General features: G+C 49.7%; 1 protein-coding gene across 3 annotated transcripts in view; it reads left to right on the top strand.

Moving 5' to 3' along the window:
- FRMD4A (FERM domain containing 4A) overlaps window positions 1-22,783 on the top strand; it is a 212,682-nt gene that overhangs the window by 56,790 nt on the left and 133,109 nt on the right. For all 3 annotated transcript variants that reach the window (XM_059816142.1, XM_059816143.1, XM_059816141.1), the window contains exon 2: window positions 19,419-19,484. In XM_059816142.1, the coding sequence (XP_059672125.1) occupies window positions 19,419-19,484 (66 nt within the window). The remainder of the gene's footprint in view (window positions 1-19,418; window positions 19,485-22,783) is intronic.

Here is a 22,783-nt window from a genome sequence, read left to right as displayed (position 1 = left end):
GATCTAGACATGGGTTAGATGCAACCTGAAAACCTGAACAGGATCTAGTTTTACCTTTGCAATGTAGCCATGGTCCCCCTGCTTTTTCGGGAGCAGAGATGGGTACCTTTGCTGCCTCTTGTCACTGTGTCCTGACCTTGGGATCACCTCCAAGGCAGAGTTGGGCCACCTCAGCCGCTTGCTCTTAACCCTCAGCAGCCAGAGGCCAGAACTGCCTCTGTATCTATTTCCTTAATCAAAACCAGCCTCTTGGGTGGAATGAGCTGGATGGGTGAGCCTGCCTGTGGCTGCATGCGCAGCTCTGTTTTTATAATGCCTGTGCCCTTAAAACAGGAGAGGGAACTGTGCTCATGCTCTAGTATTTTCCTACTGTACCCAAAAGCACTTTACAGCCCGCTGGCCCCTTAAGTCCATTGCAGAGTTGACGACATCAAGGTTCGTGGCATCTCCATGATGGTATGGTCTTGGCTTTCAGTCTGACAGCAGACCAAACCCAGAAACACCCCCAACTAAAATCAGACATCCATCCCATCCACCACCACCACATTGGGAGAGCAACTTTGTCATCTTCCTACAGGGCAAAGAGGAAATTTCCTATTTCCCATGTAAGTCCCAGCTCCACCCTTGCCATGAGCATCCTCGCGGTGGCATAAATGCCAACTGGAAACAAATGAATAAAAGAGCTCGCCTCCACACCTCCCGTCCCGAAGCAGATCTCTTCCTGGCCAGCCTGTGCCAGAGCGTGGCACAACAGCAACCTCAGGGTTTTACCTAGTGGGAATAACCCCAGTCCATGAAAGAAAATGCTGACAGGGAGGCAAAGCAGCGGCAGCAAGTCAGAGCTCTAGCTGCAGGCATCGTGGTGTGGGTGCTTCGCACTGTGCTTGTATAATCAAAAAAATCAGCACTTTTTGGAGGCTCACACACATTGTCCTTCTTGACTGATCAAATCACAGAATCACAGAATGACAGGGGTTGGAAGGGACCTCTGGAGATCATCTAGTCCAACCCCCCCGCCAGAGCAGGGTCACCTAGAGCAGGTTGCACAGGAATGCGTCCAGGCGAGTTTTGAGTATCTCCAGAGAAGGAGACTCCACAGCCTCTCTGGGCAGCTTGTTCCAGTGCTCTGCCACCCTCAAAGTAAAGAAGTTCCTCCTCATATTTAGATGGAACTTCCTATGACCAAGTTTGTGCCCGTTACCTCTCGTCCTGTCACTGGGCACCACTGAAAAAAAGACTGACCCCATCCTCCTGGCATCCACCTCTTAAGAATTTCTAAGCATTGATAAGATCCCCCCTCAGTCTTCTCTTCTGCAGACTAAAAAGACCCAAGTCCCTCAGCCTTCCCTCATAAGAAAGATGTTCCAGTCCCCTAATCATCTTCATAGCCCTTTGCTGTACCTTCTCTAGCAGCTCCCTGTTTTAATTCTATTAAAATTATTTAATAGACTCATAGAATCATAGAATGGTTTGGGTTGGAAGGGACCTTAAAGATCATCTGGTTCCAACCGCCCTGCCGTGGGCAGGGACGCCTTCCACTAGACCAGGTCGCTCAATAGTAATACTTATATACTTATATAGCGAGTATTATTATATAAATAATCGCTTCATAGTAATACCCTTGCATGAGGGCTACCGCTAGTGCAGTCTGCAAAGATGCTTTATTCCCGGGCAGCATCCTCTGCTGGTGGGTGCGCTTTTACACCCTCACAAGCTCCACCCTTCTCCCAACCGGGAGCAGGGGGCAAAATCAGCGGGAGAAGGGAGGATGCCCCCCCGCCCCCAGGGCTGCAGCCTGGCAGGAGCTGCTCTGCCTGCCCAGCTCCACGGGTGCCCGGGGCCCTCGCTGCCCTCCTCTTCCTCCCTGACGGGGCTGCATGAGCACTCGGAGCATCCCCGGTGCTCTCGCCCCTCTCCGTTATCACGTCAAGGTGTGCCCGCGTGGGTCGGGGCGCGGGGGGATGAATGCCCCCACCCCGCACTCTGCCTCCCTTCATCCAGCCCTTCATCCTCCTCCCAGAGGCGAGGGGGAGCCCAGATGTTGGCAGGCCCGAGCCCGCTTCGTCTGTTTCGCATGACCCAGCGCCAACTGCTGCTCGCTGCCCTCCTCTCTCCTTCCTCCTCCTTCCTCCCCCTCCTCCTCCTCCTCCTCCCTCCCCGGCTCCAACCTCGCAGCGCGCCGCGGCCGCGCAGGAGCCGGGCGCCGGGGGCCGGCGGGCGGGGAAAGGGAAGAAGAAGGGGAAAAGGAGGGTCCCGGCATCCCGGCACGGAGCATGGGACCGCCCTAGGACCGCCCGGGGAGCCCGCCGGCAGCGCAGGGGAGCGGAGGGAAGGGCCGCGCCGGCCCCGCGCATCCCACCGCGGAGGCGCGGGCGACGGATGCGGTGCGGTAGAGCCGCGGCCTGCCGACGCTGCTGCAGCGGGGATGCTCTCGCCCCGGGCTCGGAGCTGAGGGGCCGCCGGAGCCGCCGAGGGAGCGGGAGAAGGTAACGGGGTCTTTGTCTGCGGAGGGGAGGCGAGGCGGGCCGGGGTCCCCTTCCAGCCCCGGCCCCGCGGGGAAAGCCCAGCCGCAGTGTGCGGGTTGCTCCACGCCCCCCTCCCTCCATTTATCTCGAGCAGAGAGAAATGTGGGCAGCATCTGCTTTCGCCAGCCTTTCCAAAAAAAAGCCCAGCGCCAAAATCCTGAATTTGGTGGGCGAGCAAGGGAGAGGCGCTCGGCGGCTGGGGTTTTTGCACTAGAGGGAAGGAGAGGGTGTTGGGGGGAGAAGCTGGTGCTGTGATTTCTTCCCCCCCTCCCCAGCAATCTGGATGCCTGTCCCCACTGACTGCTAAGATGGACTGCTCCTTCCCTTTCCAAATGGCTGCAGCAAGTTTAATACAGAGCTGGGGGCTTCGCAAAGGGTAAAGCCGCTGGCCTGGTTTTCCTTTCCCCTGTGCACCTTTTCCTAAATCGGGGCAGAAAAGTTGCTACAGATCCAGGGCTAGAAAAGACAAATAAATAGCTCTGTTTCCAAACTGAGCCTGTCTGGGTGTATCTGCATGCCTTGCAGACGTGCTCCCTGTAAGGAGGTTTCTCGGCTGCATTGTTAGCCCGCTCACTGCTGGGGAGGGCATGAGAAAAGTTGTTTCAAGGCTCTATATAAAATTTCCAGGAGAGACAATTGTTTCTAATAATAGCCCTGGCAGCGGTTTAGCAGTACAACACACACAGATGCAGGAGTGAGCTAGCAAATCTCCTCTCCCAGGCAAGCCAGGTCACAGGGAAAGCTGAACTCCCAGCTCGTTGGTTTGGTTTGGGATTTTAAAACATTGTCCTGAACAAAAAACACGGCACAGCTCACCCTTTCTGCTGGGAAGGGGGTGTGGTGCCTGTGCCTGCGCGCTGCACTTCACAGGCACTGCTGAGCTGGGCTTTCCCGGTGCCTTGGGTATCGAGAGAGGCTGAATGCCAGCTCTGCCCAGTGCCAGCTGGATATCGGGGTGTCTCGGGCTCGTCTCCCTCTAGATTGGCCCCCGGGGTCTGATGAGCAACCTCCACCCATGCAGGGAGGGGGCCATCACCAGGGTGGGTGTCTGTGCCATTTTCCCTGCCTAGAATTGCCTGCCAGGTACCAGAGAGATCTCGATGGAGCTAAAGCTGTCAGAGTGATCCCCTTTCTCCTTGCGGCGATGGCAGAGGGCCCGGCAGGAGGGTTGCTGCCTGCGTAGCTGCCTGCACACTACTTGAACCCGTGATGCTAACCCTGACCGGGCAACGGTGCACCAGCTCGGCTTGGTGGTGCAGAGCTGCTTGTCTTGACCTTCCTGGCGCAAGTTACCAGTAGCTTGTCCTCTTCCAAATATTAGTATTTTTATGGGGGTTTTAAGTACTGGTGTCAGGAGGGGACGTGCCACGTGCTGCAGGAGGGAGAGCTGCTCGTGGGGCGATTTCCACAGCCCAGCTATGCCACTGAGCGAGGGGGGCTGTGGCAGAAGCCACGGGGAGCTAAGGAGACATTGCTTCTTTTAATGACAGGGTATAATTTGAAGGGTCTGCAGCTCAGCACCACCTTGCACTGCTGCTGAGGTCAGCTGCGTTTCTCTGAGGGCCAAACAGGCTGAAGGGGATGACAGGACTTGGCATTGGTCATCCCTCGCGCTGTGCATGGCCCCATCCAAATCAGTTCCCACAGTGGGGATGACTGCGCCAGTGGGGCACAGAGTGTGGATTTATGAAAATGTAAAAGAAACATTTTATTCTTAGGCAAATTTTTGTTTTAAACAAAAATATGAAATATGGGATCTTTGTCATTATTTGAGTATAGATACACTAGTGAGCCACTCGCAACCCATTGGGGCAAGCTACCCATTTCTCCTGGGAGATGGTTTCTGGTGGTCCTGTTGCCTTGCATCTGAACTGATTATTGCATTAAAAATGCAAGTCATTATTTGGTGACACCTGTGGTCACAGCATTGGGTTACTCAGGGCCCTACAGTAATGCAGCAACACTTGGTGCAGAGACCATCTTCCGTAGAGATCATGTCAAATTGTTTAGCCAAGTCAAAAGCTTCAGTTAGTGGGTTGGGTGTTGTTAGTAGGGACGTAAGACTGGGAAAGACTTCGCAAGTCACAGAGTCTAGTTCCATATATCACAGGTAATTACAGTCATGCATATGCCCTTTGTTGCTACTGTTGCTTGCTATATGAATAACAGCAGAAGGTTTGAATGCAGCTTAACAGACAGCAAAAGCAAAGTAAAACTGCACGGTATGGATGAGGGAGAAAAAGCTGTATTAGGGAGAATTTGAAAGGGGCTTGGGAGTGACTGAAGTCTCAAGTCCCAATCTGGTAGGACTGCGAAGGAGAGGGAAGGGTCATGCATTGTGAGAGGAGCGAGACACACAGGGAAGGTAAAAGGAGCGTCTTGATCCAACACCAACCAAATCTGGGGTCAGGGCTTAGTGTTATCCCCTGAAGATGCAGTAAGGCATCGTGTGACCCACTTCTCGTGGGCTAAGCAGGAGCACGCTGGATCGCTGGGGCAAGCAACGGCTGCTGTCAGGCATGGGGCCACGCTCACGCCCAGCTCTCAGGGGCCTGGGGTGTCTTTCATTCAAAACACTCGAGGTTTGAGGCAGTCAGTATTCCTGTGCCTCTGAGCTGCACCCAAAATCTCCACCTAGCTGGGAGCCATCCCACAAATGCCCCATCTAGGGGGAGGCAGTGCTGTGGGGTGAGCTGTAAGAGCAGGTGACGGTGACTCCTCGGCGTCCCCATGCTTTGTCGCAGGATGGCGTGTGCTTGGGTGCACAGCTGAATCCCAAGGTCACTCGGCAATGTCAATCTCCAGTCAGCCTTGCTGGCTCGCTCCTTCCAGCGGCTGGAGGTGCGGCTTGCCCTGCAGCCCCAGTGCAAGCAGAGCATGGCAGCCCAGCAGGCAGCAAGGTCTGACAAGGTTAAGCTGCGGTTGAATTGCTTGCAAGCCTCCTCCAGCTCCAAATCCCAGTTTGTCCCGGCCTCTCCCAGGCCATACCCTTCCCTAAGTCAGCAGTGGATTGCCCAGCATGGCCTTGGGGACCACTGCAGCTGACAGCATCCCCTGATATTTCTCATTCTCCCAGACTTTTAACAGCTTAATCCCCATCTCTCCTGTAAATCATAATATGTGCCATTTCCTAGAAAGCCACAAACTATTTCCCAAGACTGCACGACGAGTTGGAGCCCCTGTCTTCTGCTCTGGAAATGAATCCCATTAAGGACCAAAAAAGACTTTGACTGGTTTTCTCTCTGATCTGACACTGAGAAGAGGCCCCAGCCAGACATTTGATCAGCTTCAAGTTTCTGGGAGCACTTTCATGTTGCTGAATCACAAACACATAGGGTTTGATCCTGCCTCCCTCTGCCCCAAGTCACCTTTGCACTCCACCTACTTGCAGGTCGATGGGAGCCTGGAGGTTTATTCCTTGTCTAGAGCCTTACCTGGCTCTAGTAGGCTGCCTGTCAAAATAAGTAGAAGAAGAGCCTGGTGTGCCCCCGCCTCCCAGGGACCCCCTGCTTTGTCGTTGTGTTATACTTCTCTGTGGCCCTGTGCATGGTGCCAGGTGCCCCGGGTGCATCTCCATGGGGTGCGGTGGGACTTGCCCAGCCTTAAAGCACAACGTAGACCACAGGAGCAGGGACCATCTGATTTCCAGCGCAGTTAACAATGTTCTTGCTTACAACCCCCTCAGCCACCTTTCCTAGCAGGTACAATGTCCTGCTCTTGTCCTGAGCTGCTCTGTGATGTTTGCACGTGGTGTTAAACAGTTGCTGTGTCCCACCCTCAAGGAAAGTTCACCCGTGGGTAGCAAAATGCCCTTTCACCCTCTATTTGCACTGGTGGGATGTGGTATGACCTAGTGTAGTAATATTTGGGAAAAGTCCTTGAGGGCAGAAAAAAGGGAGGCAAGTTGACTTTTTTTATTGAAATTCACTGTAAAAGGGTCCACTGAAAATCTCCTAGAAAGCCGCAAACCGAAAAGGGGTTGATGTTCCCATTTTGGCTACAGAAATCCTTTGTGCATATGCTTCCACGTGTAACACGTAACATTTTGACAATGGCTGTTGGGCTTGCCAACCCGCAAGGCTCAGGCTCTGTGTTTAGATTTTTTTTTTTTCTTCTTCTTAGAAGTTCCCAGATCTCCCAACCAAAATAAATCCACCCTTGTTTGGGTTTCCTGAACGCGTGGGATCGAACAAGGCTGCAGCCGTACCACACACGCTGCAAGTGCTGTTGGCATCCCGTCCATCCAAGCCGAAATATTTCGCGCCGGGAAGTGCTTTGCAGACAGCAGAGCAGCCCCAGGCTGACCCTGCTGCTTTCCCACCGGGTTTATGCAGGACAAGCCAGGGGTGGAAAGCTGCTGCATCAAGTGAGCAGCTTGGAAAGTCAGCACAAAATCGGAGGCTGAAACATGGCACCTGTCCTAGAGAGGGGAGCATGGAGGACTGAGCTCTTTCTCCCTTTAAAAATCAGTTTTGTCCTTGCTCTGCACAGACAGTATCTCTCCTGGCTATTCCCAGCTAGGGTTTTGTGAAGATGCCCATTATCTCAACACGTGGCTGCCACGTGTGTGCTTGTGTACCACCAGACACCCTCATTTCCCAGTGAAATGGGGCACTCAAGGGGACACGGATGATTTAGGGGACGTGTAATCAGATACAGTGCTTCCTTTGTGCAGACACACCCCCCCAGCATGGAAGCATGCTGGAAAATAAATTTGCAAGGTAACTTCTACTGCCTTCTGCAATTCTGAACTGGAAAGACCAAAAAACTGCAAGAAAGCACTGTCTGAAGTGGTCTGGGCTCCCTGGAATGCTTTGCAGCCGTGTTGGGGGTGTTGATACAGCCATCAAAGGTGTCACCTGGGTTTGTGCTGCAGGAGGTGGTAGGAATGGGGGGGGAAGGAGACTTGTGCCTCACCAAGACCAGGGAGAGCTGGAGGGAAGCACTGAGTATGCTTTGCCTTTGTGTTGCACTGTGGAAGATGCTTTCTGAAATGCTCTGGGAGTGCCGATGGCGATTCTGGGGGCAATCTGCAAATGTAAAGGTGCTGGGCTGTGTCCTCACTTTCTCAGCCCCCTCTCCAGGCACAGCCAATTACACATGTGGCAGAAGGCTGCTCCAAAATGGGTATCTAATCCTGGGAGTGTAGGGCTCGGGGGTATCGGATCCAGCCGCTGAGTTTGCAGACATTGCATCAGGCTGTTTGCTTCCCATCCTTAACTCTTCTGCATCAATTCTGCATGGTATTAAAGAGCTGCTGTGTTTTCTTCAAGAAAGGAACATCCTTCCCTGGGTCTTAAAAGGCAAAGGCATCTGGTACAAAGACAGGCTCGAGTCGAGGCTTTTATTCCAGGTTCCTCCTGTGCAGAGGTTACAGAATGTCCATATTTATTATGTTGTGAGGTGTCCTGAGGCAGAGAGGACCTGGTCTTGCTGCACCAATAGCCAAAGCATTCTCAACACAGGCGATGCAAAACCCTGGCATTACTTAGAAGATGAATGGGAGTATAAAAGCGCAGGCTATGTGTCCTGGAGGCAGTTTTCCCTGCTTGAGCCCAGATTGGGGCTAGTCTTAGCTCTAGTCCTCACCAGACATGCAGGTGCTCAGCATCAGGAGCTACCAGGACAAGGGAAGGCAAGTAGGACGCCTTCATGCTCCTCACCCATCTAGGTGTGCAGGCAGAGCCCATGGGAGATGTCCCAGTCCTGCAGCCCCAGCTCTGCCCTGCTCAGCACGATGTGTGCTCCCAAACAAAGCAGGAGCAGAAATGGTCAAACCAGACTTTTGCAGGACCTGTTCCTAAAAACACCCGCATCTCTGAGGATGAGTAGGCTGCTTGTCGTTTGAATGTGCTCTGCATCTCGCTCTGTCCTTCCTGTGAATCCCTCTTGGGGATGATGTCCACCCAGCACCGACCCCATCAGCTGCTGCGACTCAGGCAGAACCGCTGGCGGCTGCCCAGCCTGGGCACCAGCCACAGCCCTGGCTCTCGACATCAAATGTATGTCAAACCCGCTGATTAGCAGCGGCTGGAAACAACCCGGTGACATATTTTTCCACTGCAAGAATATCAGTTCTTGGAGTGTTATTCAAAACAAGAAGCAAAAAAAACCCACCACTTCTGTGTACAGATTAACATTTTACATTTTTTTCTCACATCTGGAATGACTTTTGCAAGTGTGTTTTCTATTATGTGTTACATATAACATTGCTCAGTGCTATCTATTGACCCGCTCTGTTACAGAATGTCTGAGTGATGCACTGCCCAGTGCCTTGGCTCCATTGATCAGGGCGATCACCACTCACACCTCTGAATGCTTGGTGATACAGGAGGTAAAAACACTCAATGAGTGCTAAAAGGACACTTTGAGCCTTAAATCATAATTTGTCCTTTAAAAATATTTCACACATACTACTGCTTCCACTGCATTGGGTCACTTTGGTCATCTTCCTATGAACCGACATTGATTTTTTTTTCTCCAGCAAATCGCACTAGTTTCAGTAGCAAATAAATCGTCTTGTTCTCCTCTATTACGAAACCAAACCTCCTGCAAATGTTTTCCCAGAAGACTTGGATGCTGTCCTGTAATTACCACCCTGTCTGCATGCACAAACGAGTGATATCTGGAACATTTTGCTGAAAATATGCCATGTTTGAAGTGTGAAACTGTACAAAAAATTACATTTTTATGTATGTTTACAAGGAATTAAAAGTCAGATGCAGGAGAGATTAACAGACATGCTAACATCTTTGGGAAAAATAATGATAATAATCTATTGCTATGTACCTGTACTTCAGGTCATTACCGTGATGATGACTCACGGTGTTTGCCACAGTACATAGTAAAGAATGAACCAGAAGGTGACCAGGAGTCTCTGCAAAGAGGTTGATGTGACTTATAAAAGGCTGTGGAGTCCATCATTGGTAAAGGATTGCCCTGGCAGATGATTTAGATCCTTTTCCCTTAGACCATGCTGTGTTCTTTGTGCATAGCAAACAGAATAAATACAGAGCTCTTCCAGGGGAAGTGAGACCCTCCCAGGACATGGCACGGTTTCCTTGAAGCACGGCTATGCTCAAAAGCTGATAAAGCACCTATTCTAGGACCATGCCGCTTGTCCTTGTGCAAAGACACCAAAGATCCTTCGTCCTCTTTCCCTCTGAGCAACCAATTTTAGTTCTACCATTGATATTTATTTCTTCGGGCTGTGTTAGGGACTGGCAACCCAAATGATGGATCACAGCCCTGTTGTCTTACTAACATAAGCGTGAGGATGCTTATTTTTTGCTATGTTTTTTGGTGACAGTGGCACTTTTGCAGCCTTTGGGCATTCCTTTGGCTTACAGATGAATAACATAGTACGGGTGAATATTCCCAAGGTCCGTAAGGTGGGATGAGGCTGTAGGCTGCCCTAGCCACTCACTTTCCACCTCCCATAGGATGAGACCCTCTGGTTGCAATGGTTTCACATGGATCAAGTGGTTTCACTGCACCTAAAGATGCTCCTTAATGCTCAGTGCGAGCAGCTCGGTGTCTGCTCCATGGGGAATCACGAACGGCTAAGCAACACTGCAGCTCTCCTCTCTCACTGGGACTTGCGGTCAGCTCCAGGCAGGAGCTGATCTAGCAGGTCTATGAGGCTGCACAGGCAAGTCCGGCAGGAGAGGATGGAAATCCCATCCCCTAACTCAATTAAAACTCATCTGCACAAAAGCGCTGACCGCAGAGAAGAGCCCTGAGCTGGCAGGAGGAGGAGTAACTGGACCACCTCTATTGCATGATTACTTATTTATTATTTATTCCCCACGCAGCCCTTACCCATTGCTGGGTGCAGCCAGCACGCTGCACATTCAGAAGGACTGTCGGAGCAACACAGGCTTCCCAGGTAAAAGTGGAGGAGATAGCTACAGGATCCCAGTTTGAAGCAAGGTTTTAAGATCTCTAGCATGTTCTTGACCTAAAAAAGTTGGCCTGAAGCAGGTGTCCACGTTGAACCACCTGCACAACTGACCGGCTGAGTCAAGATTTATCAAGACACGCTTCTCCTGATTGCAGAAGGGGTTGCAAATCTGGAAGGTTTAAGACATCTGTGGCCAGTGAATCCTCTGGACTAAAAATAATAAATAATATTGAAAACTGTGCCACCTCCCTGTGGTCAGCCTCAGCTCTAGAGCTCAGCGGATGCTTTGACCAACCATCTCAAAGCTCCTATATTCTCTACTCCTGCCATGTAAATAGTGGGGATAATGCCTAGATGCTGATATGTTTTTAAGCTGGCAACTGGGGTTTTTTTCTAGCCAGGAAAGGGAGTGGAAAGAGTTACTAGGGCAAAAGAGTCCGAAGGTGGTGAAGAGTATGGGATTGCTCTTTTCTCCGGCATCAACACCAGAAGGCAGGGAAGGCTCAAGATGTTCTGCTTCTCTTTGTATTTGAAAAGATTTAGATCTGTATTATTTTTAAGAAAGAAAACAATACGTGACATAAACCAGCACAACCTCCACTCTAGTGAGGAAGCCAGACTGTCCAGGAAAGGACTTTCTTATCTCAGGATATAACTGAAATCAGGCCTCCGAGGCCAGCAGCTCTCAGAGCGGTGATTTAGGCATCTGCCGGGTAATACCCTGGTTGGTTTAAAATGCGGCGTCGGAATTAGGTTTAATTCTAACTGCATGGCTCAAGCACCAAGTGTTTTGAGGTTAAGACGCGGCATTCCCGGCTTTAAAGTTCGCCTGAGAGTTATTGCTTGATGTTGTAAATGGACTTAAGGACCGTAGGAGACGGTTTTTCATTTCAGCCCTGATACAGTAAGCCACTTAAACACTTGCTTATGTCACACTGAAATAAAAGGGATTTATGGACACAGCTATGCGCTTTGCTGAATCAGAGCATTTTTGCTGAGCGCTGTTTAGAGGAAGCATGAGAAATAACCTGTGCAGATGTCCCCGGGTGATGCGGGAGCCCGAGCAAGGCTGGAAAGCACTGCACGGAGGAAGCAAGGAGCCCCTGGGCAGGCCAGGAACTCTTTTGTCAGCTCTCAAGACAAAACAGGGAAGTCAGCAGGTCACTCAGCCTTTAGCTCGCCTTAATTTTTATCCCATCACTCCCCATTGGCATCCGCACAATGGCTGGGTTGTGCCTTTCATGGCATGCTTCAGCCGGGGTGACACTGCGGCCAACAGCGTCCCACCTCCTTCCTCAAGGAGGACTCTTGCTTTCGAATTACTGAAGCTCTTTTTTTTCCTCTCCTTCTGGCAAATGAGCATTTGCAGAAATGAATGCAACACTTGATGAAACACCTTTTAAACACATCCCCCGTGCAGATCCCCCATGCGATGGGTAACGTGAAGCTCCTCCAAGGGACGGCAGCACTCCCTTCTTGCAGGATAGGAGAGGTTTTTAAGAGCTGTGTCTGTAACCATGGTTTCAGCAATTTCATCTCCATTCCCTAGTCCATGGGTAAGGACATTGATTTTTCAAGGAGTGGGATAAAGAGGCTCACAGGCATAGCCAAAAGCCTTGCACATGATACGTCCCTCTGGCCCTACCAAACCTGTGGGAGATGCTGTATCATCATCAGCATATATTTTCTGACTATTGAATCCAGCTATGGACTGTGCATGTATTTCACAGAGCCTCAGAGCATTTCCATAACAGGGAAACGCACGCTGCATTAGAAGCTGGAGGCTGGTTATGCATCAGCCATGGGCTATTTCTTTTTGCATTACCATTATCTACATCTACAGCGTCTTTCCTGGGCCCATCTTTTCAGCTCCAAAGCTCCATTTGCCACCAAGTTCCCTTGAAAGGGAATGCTAAAAAGGACGCTCCTGTTTCTTTGAATATGCAACATCTTCATTCTCCTACAGAAGTACTGCTAGAAGATGGCAGATGCCTGAGGATACAGACTGGGATACCCTTCCTAGGGAAAAAACAACTGGCTTACAGTTAACCTCTCCAGCTCCAGAGCACCACACAGCCTTTCAAATAAGAAATCATCACATGAACAAATTTGAATGGCAGAAGTGTTATCTAATGGGTTCCTACACATTGTAGTGAGAAACATTGGTACTTCTGTATTGGCTTATTTCAGAAAGATCAACCGACATTACGTACTGTGTTGCCGACCTTTACAGACAGGACAGGCTATATAGACCGGTGTTCCCTATGCCAGGAGCCTTGTGCCAAATTAAAATCATTTTTCTCCCTCCTGAAAAAATAATTACAAACCAGACTTTCCACTATTGGTTTAGGAAAGACTCGTGGAAATAAATGGTAGAAATGAGGACCGTATTCAGAAACAACAGTTTCTCCTGACTGTCTCCCCATCCTCAGAGCTTCAAGCCACCGAGGCCCAGGTGGAAGCCAGCCTGCCTGAATATGGCCCATTCTGGTGAAGAGGAAGAGCAGGGGAAGTGAATGTGCACGAGGGCTTTGGACCTGGACCGCAAGATGGCATGAGCAGTGCTGCAAACCGCGCTGACGTCCATGCCAGCGCAGGGCGGCATGCAAGCCCCACGACTGGGACAGGTGAACCGGATCTGCACCAACAGTCATCTCACTCCTCTTCTTCAGGGTTTGCTCCCACTGAGTCACAACCAAAGGACTGCAAACATGAGCAAGCCCTGAGGGCAGGCTCCTCTGGGCAGAGCCTTGCCTGCTCACCAGCTGCCCGGACAGTGCTGCTCCCTACCAAGCAGAGAGTCAGCTGTGGCCATGTCCCCTCTCCCCAGGTGCCCATGCAAGGATCAACCATGTAGCTCAGCTCTTTGCACACTATCTCGCAGCCATCCTCATCCCAGTCACTGTCAGTATTATTTATTAGGTGCTGATGCAGACCAGCAGCTGGGGAGGGTGCTCTGTGAACACATGGTATAAAAAAGAAAGATAGTCCATTCCTCCAGGGTCTTGCAGTGTGACTGTAAGACAGGAGATGACAGATGGATGCAGGCAAGTGAAGAGACAGTGCTGGTCAGTGTGACAGGCAGCCGTTTGCAAGACCGGCCCTGATTAAGCAAAGTTAAATGCTGCCACATACACAAAATAAACAGTGCAGACATCAAAAACACGCTGCTTTTCTTCCCCCTCTCTCCCTACAAGCTTAGGACTTGCCAGGATGAGAAGGCAGTAAGAAGTGGTCAAGTGGGAGCGGGATGTTTAATCTAATAGTTTATTGTAATCAGCGGGCTGTCATCTCTTCCTATCTCCTTTCAGCGGGTCTGTCCAAATGACACAGATTTTTGTGTATCCAGCATAGTAATTGCCTCCCATACAGGCACGGAGCATTTAGGAAATATTCTGCCTCCAATTACAATTTCTGATTTGAGTCATGGAAGAATACGCCGTATTCCTCTTTATTTCTGCAGTCACCACCTAATGAAATGTGCCATGGATATTTATAGAACTGCCATTGTAAATAGCATTTGCATTTGGTGCCTTTGAGTAATTTAGTGTGACGATGCTTTCACCAGGAGGGTTTTTTCATTTTGAAAGGGAAAGGTTCCCTTTGGAGCTGTTTCCTCCCGTCGCCTTCGCTGTTTTTGTTGGATGGAGCAGTTCTGTAGGCAGTTGCTGATAATTTAGTGACGAAGTGACGGGCGTGCGGAGATTAGCTGAGCACGGTGTGGGTTTTCAGGCTGTGTCACGGACAGTTTATAGGATTCTCCGAGACAATGTTTGGAGTTACAGTGAAGATGAATAAAGAGGAGGGCAGTCGCCGGAGCAGTTCATGCTGCAGAGCAAAACAACCGCCAGCCTGCCTTCCCTAGGAAACCCATTGTGTAAATATTTGGGTAGGAGCCTCCAAAGGAGATTTAAAGTCTTGTGATAAAAGTAACTAAAACGTCCTTTCCTTGAGAAAAACAGCAACAATTTGGAAGATCCTACAAGTAACTACAAGAGAGATTTCCTTTCTGTAGCATCCCTGTATTAGAGTGAACAAGTGTGTATGTCAGGTCTTGTCACTGATGGATCTCAAAGCGTTTTGCAAAGGAGGTCAGCATCAGTTTTCCCATCCTCAAGGTGCAGAAGCCAAGGAGCAGAGAAAGCACGCATGCCTTGTGTATGATCAGCTCTCCTGCACACTAAGCCAACACCTTATCCACGCAAACACGTTCCTTCACATCTTCGTGTGCCTTACAAGCACCATCTGTGTTTGTGTATTGAAGATGTATTATCCCTAGTCTTTACACACTCATGTATATAATAAAAGTGCTCGTGTTCAGCTCTTCAAGAGCTCAGGGGTCATGCCGCATGGGCAGGCACTAAAAGAAGTGGCAGATTTTCAGAAAAATATGACATACTGAGCTGTTTTGGAAAAAAAAAAAAATCTGTTCTGTATTTTGGCGCATGATTTCCATTGGAGTTCATGATAAGTCTGGCCCATGAACTGCATGTGGCCCATATTCACACTCCGTGTGTGCAGCTCCCTGCCATATGGATGAACTGTTAGCAGTCAGGAGTGTGTAACACAGTCCCATCTCTTCACGTCTTGAGAAGCATCGGAAATTTGGGGGACTGATGTGGATACAGCATCCTTGGCTGTTGGAAGGCTTTCCTGGGCTGCGCACTAGAGCTCAGCTCCAGGTATGGGACAAACCATGTGCAAGCGTCTGAGCAAGGAGCAGGCACAACCATGGAACTCACCTGGGAATTGTCTCTCCTAACTTGAAATGTCTGAAAGTTCTCTCTGCTTTGAGCATCAAGGGCATCTTGACTGTTAGGTTGAACTAGACACTTGACTTTTTACTTTCTGCCGTTAGGGTAGGGGGCTCTTCCCCTCCAGAAGAAAACTGGGGGGCTGCGTTGGTACAGGAAAACTCACTCACTTTGCTCACAGTGAAACCCAGGACTTGATCAGGAGCAAACTCCCCCGTTTCCTGCTGCATCAAGTGTCCTTCTCTTCTGTCAACAGCTCTGCTCAACCATTGCTTCTTGTCTCTGATGGGATTTTGTTTTTCCATGGTGAAGGGAAAGCCATGCCTTTGTGCCTCTTAGCTCTCAGTTACCCCCATCCTTCTCTGGGTAAGAGTCTTGGGAGAGGAAAACCTCAGTCCACTCCTTGTAGTCTTCCTCCATCCAAACTCTGTTGCTTCTGAGCTCATGCTTAGTGAAATCCTGATCCCACGTTCCCGTCTATAGGGATTTGGTGTTGATTTCCCTTCTCTGGTTAAACGGAGAAGCAGAAGGTGTTCCTTGACTTGTCCCCCTAGAGCCAGCCACAGCTCCATCCATCACAGTGCAGCAGATAGCGCAGATCAGCCAATTTGCAAAGCGTCAGAAGCAGCATCTTTCACGCAGACAGACTGTGCTAAATCAGTTCCTTCTTGCTGTGCTTTGAAATGTTCCCGTTTCTTGCACTGACAAACTAGCAGAGTTTGTATTGATCTGACAATGCAAAAAAGCACATAGTGTGGGCTTCAGACACCTGGTGGAATAATAAAACAGAAAGGAGGGAGGGCAGGATCATCATATTTTAGCTTATATCAAGTAGGAAGTCTGTCTTCTGTCTTCTTTTCTTTTCTCTTGGAAAGCATCCTTTGTTTCTAAGGGAAGTGAAAAGCTCCATGGCTGGGCATCCTGTCTACAGAAGGAAATACTATAGCAGATCTCCAGCCACGTACACTGTGGTCCTTCTGAGCTTCAAGGTATCACCCAAGACAAAACCAGAAGCTCCTTCACTGTCTGCTTTGGCACCCGGGGCTGGGAGCAGGGGCCAGCGCTGGGTCTCTTTCTCCCCCCGAGCCTGTGCAGTGGCTGATGCGTCCTCTCCAGCTCCTGCAGCAGCTCTTCACCCTCTCTTGTGCAGAGAAGCCTAGGTGGAAACAAGCCTGCAAGCCACCAGCTGGGGTCATTAGTTTGTAACATGAACGTTCAAACCACTGAAAGGCACAGAAAGAAGGTGGCACTACAGAAATAAAGCACGTGCCTTGCTCTGTGCTTGCACACTGCATGACCAAACTTTAAAAACGATCATGGTCTTTGACAGCCACTTCGCTGATGGACAGAACGGCTGGGCACAAGCTGATGTGAAAGCAGTGTGCTTTTCCCCCCCTTCACTCCACCTCCCTCCCCCTTTCCTAGAAGTGATGTTAATGAAATGCCTTGTAATTAGTCAACCATCATGTGCTGCATTTCAGAGCTTCACTTTATTCAGATACTTCATGTTACTATCTGTTTGCATTTGGGTTTTCTTTAAGCAGTGAAAGCACTAAGGGGATATGAAACTCTGGCTTGGAAAAGCACAGAGAGCTAAAGAAGATCCACATGGAAAGCAAGCACTTTGCTGAAACACTAAACCACAAAGTCAAACATCTCAGAAAACTTTCCCTCTTCCCCCTTTCAACTTCTTTTATTCTCATTTCAACTTTGGTATAACCGATGGGGTGTAACACACGAGAGCTGGACTGTGTTTCCATCCCTGCCATCGCATGTTACCACCACAATAAACTCACTGCTTTATTTCTTGCCTTTGGTAAACTCATATTAAAATGGAATATCAGTGCATGCTCGCCATCCTGGGGATGCAGCAGATATGTGACAGTAAGAGGACGAGAGATGCTGAAGCAGAGCTCAGCCACTGAGCTTTATCCACGGTGCCACGCGGTGCGGTGCTGGGGGGAAGCCCGGCAGAGAAAGCTTGTGGCTCCCAGCACCCGTGTGAACATGACCTACACCACTCTTATTCCAAGCAGGGCAAACCATTCCAAAGCCCTTCTGCAAGCCTCTGGTGTAGCTTTACAACTGAGCTGAAAGCTGTTTAATACAAGGTTCATAGAGAAAAATCTCACTCACCAAGTAATATACCTTATGAGAAGCCATATTTTGCATAACATTACTTACCAGAGGAAACTCTTGTAAGAAGACAATTTATTGCCATGGCGGTAACTGGCTGACATTTATGAGAAGCCTTGTTTTACATGGCTTTCCTTTGGCTGCAATGCCAGGGCTCCAGTTGTGCTCATGGAAAATGAGGAGAGCAATGTTATTTAGCGTGCACGATACTCCGGAGGCGTTCTAGTGTGAGTAACAATGGGGGTAAAGTCTGCTTGGACTGCATGGGATTGTGCGTGCCAGAGTTGTAAATTTGGGATGAGTTGAAGGGAAAAGCTTGTTTTGACTGAAGTTGTCTCATAATAAACTCCATACCTTGCATGGCCAGCTTGAGACTCAGAGTTGTTGGCACATCTGGATTTTTGCTATGGGGAAGAGGCCAGGGCCAAGCTAAGACTTGGTCTGTCCTGGCCCCAGGAAAGGGGGAGATGGATGTGGGACAGAGCTCGCAAGAAGGAGGACAGCAGCACCCAGGAGAGCCTGGTGGGCTCCTGCGCAGAGAGTTGGTGACCGGCAGGATGAGGGCAATGCTGCCAGTGACAGCCAAGGTTGCAGACCCCGTGGCGATGGCCACGCATTGCCTGGGCTCTCAAACAGGCAAAGTTGATGGTGGGGCATCCACCAGCACCTCCTGGATGCCGGTTCATCCAGCCTCATCAAGCCACAGGAACGGGTGATTTTTAACCTGCAGAGCTAAAGCAGAAAGCTGAGCTGTCCTCAGTTAACCCCCTGAGCCCACATCTCCCTGCTGTCTGCAAGGTGGCTTTGCAGAGGGCTCAGCGCAGCTGTCACCAGTGGGGAGAGGTGACGGGTGAGGGCAGAAATGCCCAGGGTGCTGTGGCAGCCACACCCCTGACAGCCTGTAATCCCCCTGCCAGGCTCCCGTGGACCCTCTGCTCCCTTCTGGTGATGCTTTAGGACTCGCCATGGGAAGAAATACCATTAAATTGAGCTGGGGATCCATGCAGCACTCAGGAAGGCGCCTTGGCTGGAGGCTGGTGGGTCCTTGGTGGACTGAGCCATGCTGTGGGGCTGAGATGGGTCTGTGCCGCCGTGGGTCCAGGCATGTGTGAGTGCCGAGGGGTGAGCCCATGCTGGGGGGCTGCCTGCATGCTGCCTAAGTCGCGCTGAGGAAGGGATTTCCAAGAGCCAAAGAGGCTTAGGCTGTCCATATCCCATTAGCAGATAGCGGGATTTTGCCTGTGCCTGTGTACGCTGAAGGGCTTTGCGGGTTTGAGTCCAGATCCTTAACCCTGCAAAGCAAAGTTGCTCCTCACTTACAGTGCTGTGTGCAAGAGGAGAGCCAGGAAAGGCCTTGACTGACTGTAGAGGAGTTTCCTCGGGCTCATTTATTTCTTAGCATCCCAACCTACAGGACCTTGGAAGAAATAGTCTTCTATACTTAAAAGTTTTATTGATATCATTTGATAACCGTTGTAATAAGCTATACTGGTATGGAAGCACCTTTGGCCCAGTAAAAGAATATCACAAGTGGCTCCTGTGGTACATCTTAAATAGGACACCCCAAGTAGGACAAGCCCGTTTTGGGATTCAAGCCCAAACGAGCAGCTGGTGCAACCCCAGGGAGCACTGTCAGCACAGCCCAGGGAGGAGCCTTGCTTGCTCTGTGCTGCCTCCGGGATGGTTGAATCCTTGCTGTTGATGGGTTTGGGGGAAACTTGTCTGGATGTCTCTTCCGCCGGCCAAGCTGGCTGTGAAGCCAGAGGCTGCGGTATGAAATGCCGGGGCCCCTGTGCTGCAAACCATCCCCCTGGCCCCATTTTTCACACTGGAACAGCCTCCTCCCGGCAGCTGCGTCCAAGCAGACGCCACACGCTGCTCTGTGACAGCTATCCGGGTGGCTTTTCTTTTTCTCCTTCCAGTCTTTTCTTTCCCCCAGTGCCAAAAGAAGGGGGATTAATTAAAAAAAAAAAAAAACCAACCACAAACTGAAAGCACTGCAGCGTATGAAAACCTCCAGCTTGCGCCAGGGGAGCCGGCAGCCGCGTGCCGAGCTGGAAAGCCGAGCGCCCTGACACACGTGCCTCTTCTCTCTTGCAGATGACGGAGGGCCGCAGATGCCAAGTGCACCTCCTTGACGACAGGAAGCTGGAGCTCCTTGTTCAGGTAGGAACTGCACGCTTTGCCGTGCAATAGTTTGCTATGGCTGCAGATTTTTGCTCGGGTGGGGAGATAAAAGGGCTTTCAGCTGTTTTTCTCAGCAACTTCATGCCATGATTGCCTGCAGAGCTCGGGGAAGCTGCATTAGTGCTGGGTGGGGAGCATCTGCAAAGACATATCTGTGGGAAGGACTAATTCGGGACATATTTTTCTTTATTCTGTGCCAAAACAGTCCCAGTCACTGCCAGTGAGAAGGAAAGCAGCTCCAGTCATTTTTGACACTGTTACTATATCACTTAGGGGGTTTTTTGAGGCATTGCTTAGCTTTGAGAAATGCATCTGCTTAAAATATCTCCAGCATTGTTTTTTGTCTTCTTTACTTGCCATCCTAAGTTTCTGGGGTACGATGCCGGGCTCCATGCTGGAGGTGGCTGTGCCCCATGCACCCACCTGCGTTGGGAGCGCAGCTGGCAGCGGATGAGGCTGCGGCGGTGGTGCCACAGGCAGGCATTGCTTGAGACATTACAGAGGCTGTAAATCATGTATGAAACACAAACACACATTAAAAGAAGCCTGTGCTCCATCTGCCTTATTTTTTATTAAAAAAAAAAAAAAGGAAAATTAGGAAAAATGAGAGTCTGGTGCTGGCTGTGTAATGATGGGCTGATGGAAGCTGTAGCATCCTGCGCTTTTCTGACAATTTTGGCTCCTGTCTCAGAGATCACTAATGGGTTAATAACAAGAATTAGAAGAATGTCTTTCCTTTTACCAAAGCTGCCGGCCAGCCACCGGCAGCCCAAGAAGCAGGAAATGAAACTTCCCATAGCGCCCAAATCCCCGGCTGCAGCTGATAAGCTAGGAGCAGGGCAGGATCCTACCCCGCACAGGGAAACCTGAATGGGGACTGCTGAAGGCGACTTGAATCGCCGGAAGCACATTCAGCCTCACTTTCTGGAAAGGTGCTTAAAAGTATCATTAACAAGATGTTAATGGGGAACGTTTTTTCAAGTACATAGTTACCGAGAAGTGAAATCCCTCAGCTGCTCGTGACACTTGGTGTGGTCAGAGAGTGCTGGGATAACCATGAACGAGCCAGGCCAAGTCTGGAATGAGAACAGTTAAATCAGGATAACTAATTAAAACAAAACACTATAGCAATGGTCTCTGCACAGCGAGCATCCCTGCACCAGGCTGTACCAGGCTCGCTGATGCTTAGCAGCTGGCTGGAGGAAGGTCATCCACCTTCATCACTCGGCTTCTTATTTCATATGAACCTTTTCCAATTTTTCTTAGTTTAATTAAAAATGAATGGGCTATTGGAGAACAGTTCTGCTAAAGCACTGCTCACTATGTTAATAATCACAGTTTAAAATATACTGTGGGAAATCTCTATGAGCTGCCCTGGCCAACCTGTTTTTTGGGGGTTTTTACCAATAACACAAAAAAATGTAATGAAGATGACAGCCAAGGAGGCTGGTTTGAAAAGCTCTGTGTCCACTTCTGAGGGAGCAGAAACAACATCACATGATTTTTTTTTTTTTTAAGTGTTTGATCACACCTTTAATGGGAATTTCTCATGATCAATATAGGAAGCGAATTGCTCTGTAAATCACACTAACTGGTTTGCAAGTGACCCATGGCTGAATTTTATTCATACAACAAATCGTTTCATTGTTTTCAACTAGCGTATGAATGGGGAAAGCCAGAAGGTGTGATTATGAAAAATTCATGCCCAGAAAAAGCAGTAACCTCTGCTGTATGCAGGTTGACCCAGCTCTCTGAGCAGCACCATGCCTGTATGTGTACAGGATTGTCCACTGAGGCATCTCACATGCTTTTCTGGTTAAATGAGGCTTTTCAGTGCTGTTAGGTAGCCTCTACTCAGGGCGATAGTAAATAAATCGCTTTCGGGTGGAGCAGACAACAGAGGAAGAAGACGTTTGGATTCAAGTGTATCTCCAATACTGATACTCTTTGCAGACATAGGCACAACACTTTCGTTTGCCTGCCTGTAAAACACAGACAAAACCACCGGCTTTGGGGTGGTCCTAGGGCTGCTCCGCTCAGGGCGGGAGCAGGCTGATGCTACCCGGAGGAGTAGTGCTTTGCCCTGGCAGGTCCCAAATCAACTATGCTCCCTCTGGGAGCAACATGCCCTTCACCAGGGGAAATCTCTCCTGCTGACCCATACTGTTTGTAACTTGGGCTGAGATTTCAGATAAAAGTTGCTTTGTAAGTTCTGAGCACTGTTATTTTTATTATTACCTTATCTTGTAGCTGAACTGAATAAGAAACTGTAAACAAAATGTTCATCCAACCCTGGACTTCTGGCTGTCAATTCCAAGCTGTATTTTTCTGCAGGTATCTTGCCACGAGCTGAAACAGAGGGTTGATCTGCTGGTTTATGCCATGAAAGAGATTCTTCCATAGCTGTGTTGGGCCTTAGCATCTAGATCTGCATTGGTTTGAATCGCTCGGGAGGCGGCTTCTCAAATTCTCGTGTGAAATTTCCTCCTTCCCACCAACCTCAACCTTTCCTGGAAGATTTTCCATAGCTAATTTCACACTCCTATGGCAAGTTTAGGAAAGACCATTGGGAATTGGTAAAACTGATTCCTCTGCCATAGGTGAGATCAAAATTCCATCCTCACCTGGATCTGTCTTTATGCAGACTTACAGCGCTTGTGTGTGTGATATCAAGTGCTCTGCTTAGAGAAGGGTTCGGGGATCCTGCTGCTGTATTTTGGTGTGGAAAAAACCAGCAGAAGCAGCTGGGTCTGATCGAAGGAGGGAGATGGGTACGGCTCCCTCGAACGGACGCAGGAGGGCTCCTGGAACATCTTGAACCTGCTTAGGCCAGTGACTCTCAGGAGCTGAAATTATTTCCTCTCCTGCTGCCTCGAGTGCTGCTGGACAGAAACAGATGCATCTGGGAACGATCAGGGTGTTTGCAAAAAGCAGTGTATTAAGCAAATATACTCCCTTTTTTGGCTGTGAATTAGCTGTGATCAGACTCAGGGGTTTATGAATATGTCGTTCGAAACATATCAATTGATGGTTAACGAGGACCATACCTCAGGCGGCAGGAGGACGGCAAGTTGTAACTGTGCTCCTGCAGTTGCCTGTGGGAGTCAGCCTTGGCTCTGTGTGACAGCTCCACCAGACCAGATTGAAATGTTTTGCCACCACAAATTCTCTCCCAAAACTACAAAGACCCCTCAGACTGGCCGCACAGCTATTGCCAGTGGGACCCCTCACACACATATGTTTTATTTGCATCACCGAGCCCCAAAAGTGAAATTTTG

This window comes from Gavia stellata, chromosome 4, assembly GCF_030936135.1.
Source record: "Gavia stellata isolate bGavSte3 chromosome 4, bGavSte3.hap2, whole genome shotgun sequence".
NCBI classification, from domain to species: domain Eukaryota; kingdom Metazoa; phylum Chordata; class Aves; order Gaviiformes; family Gaviidae; genus Gavia; species Gavia stellata.
Note: the sequence above shows the minus strand (reverse complement) of the source record. Positions and strands in the feature narration are given on the sequence as shown.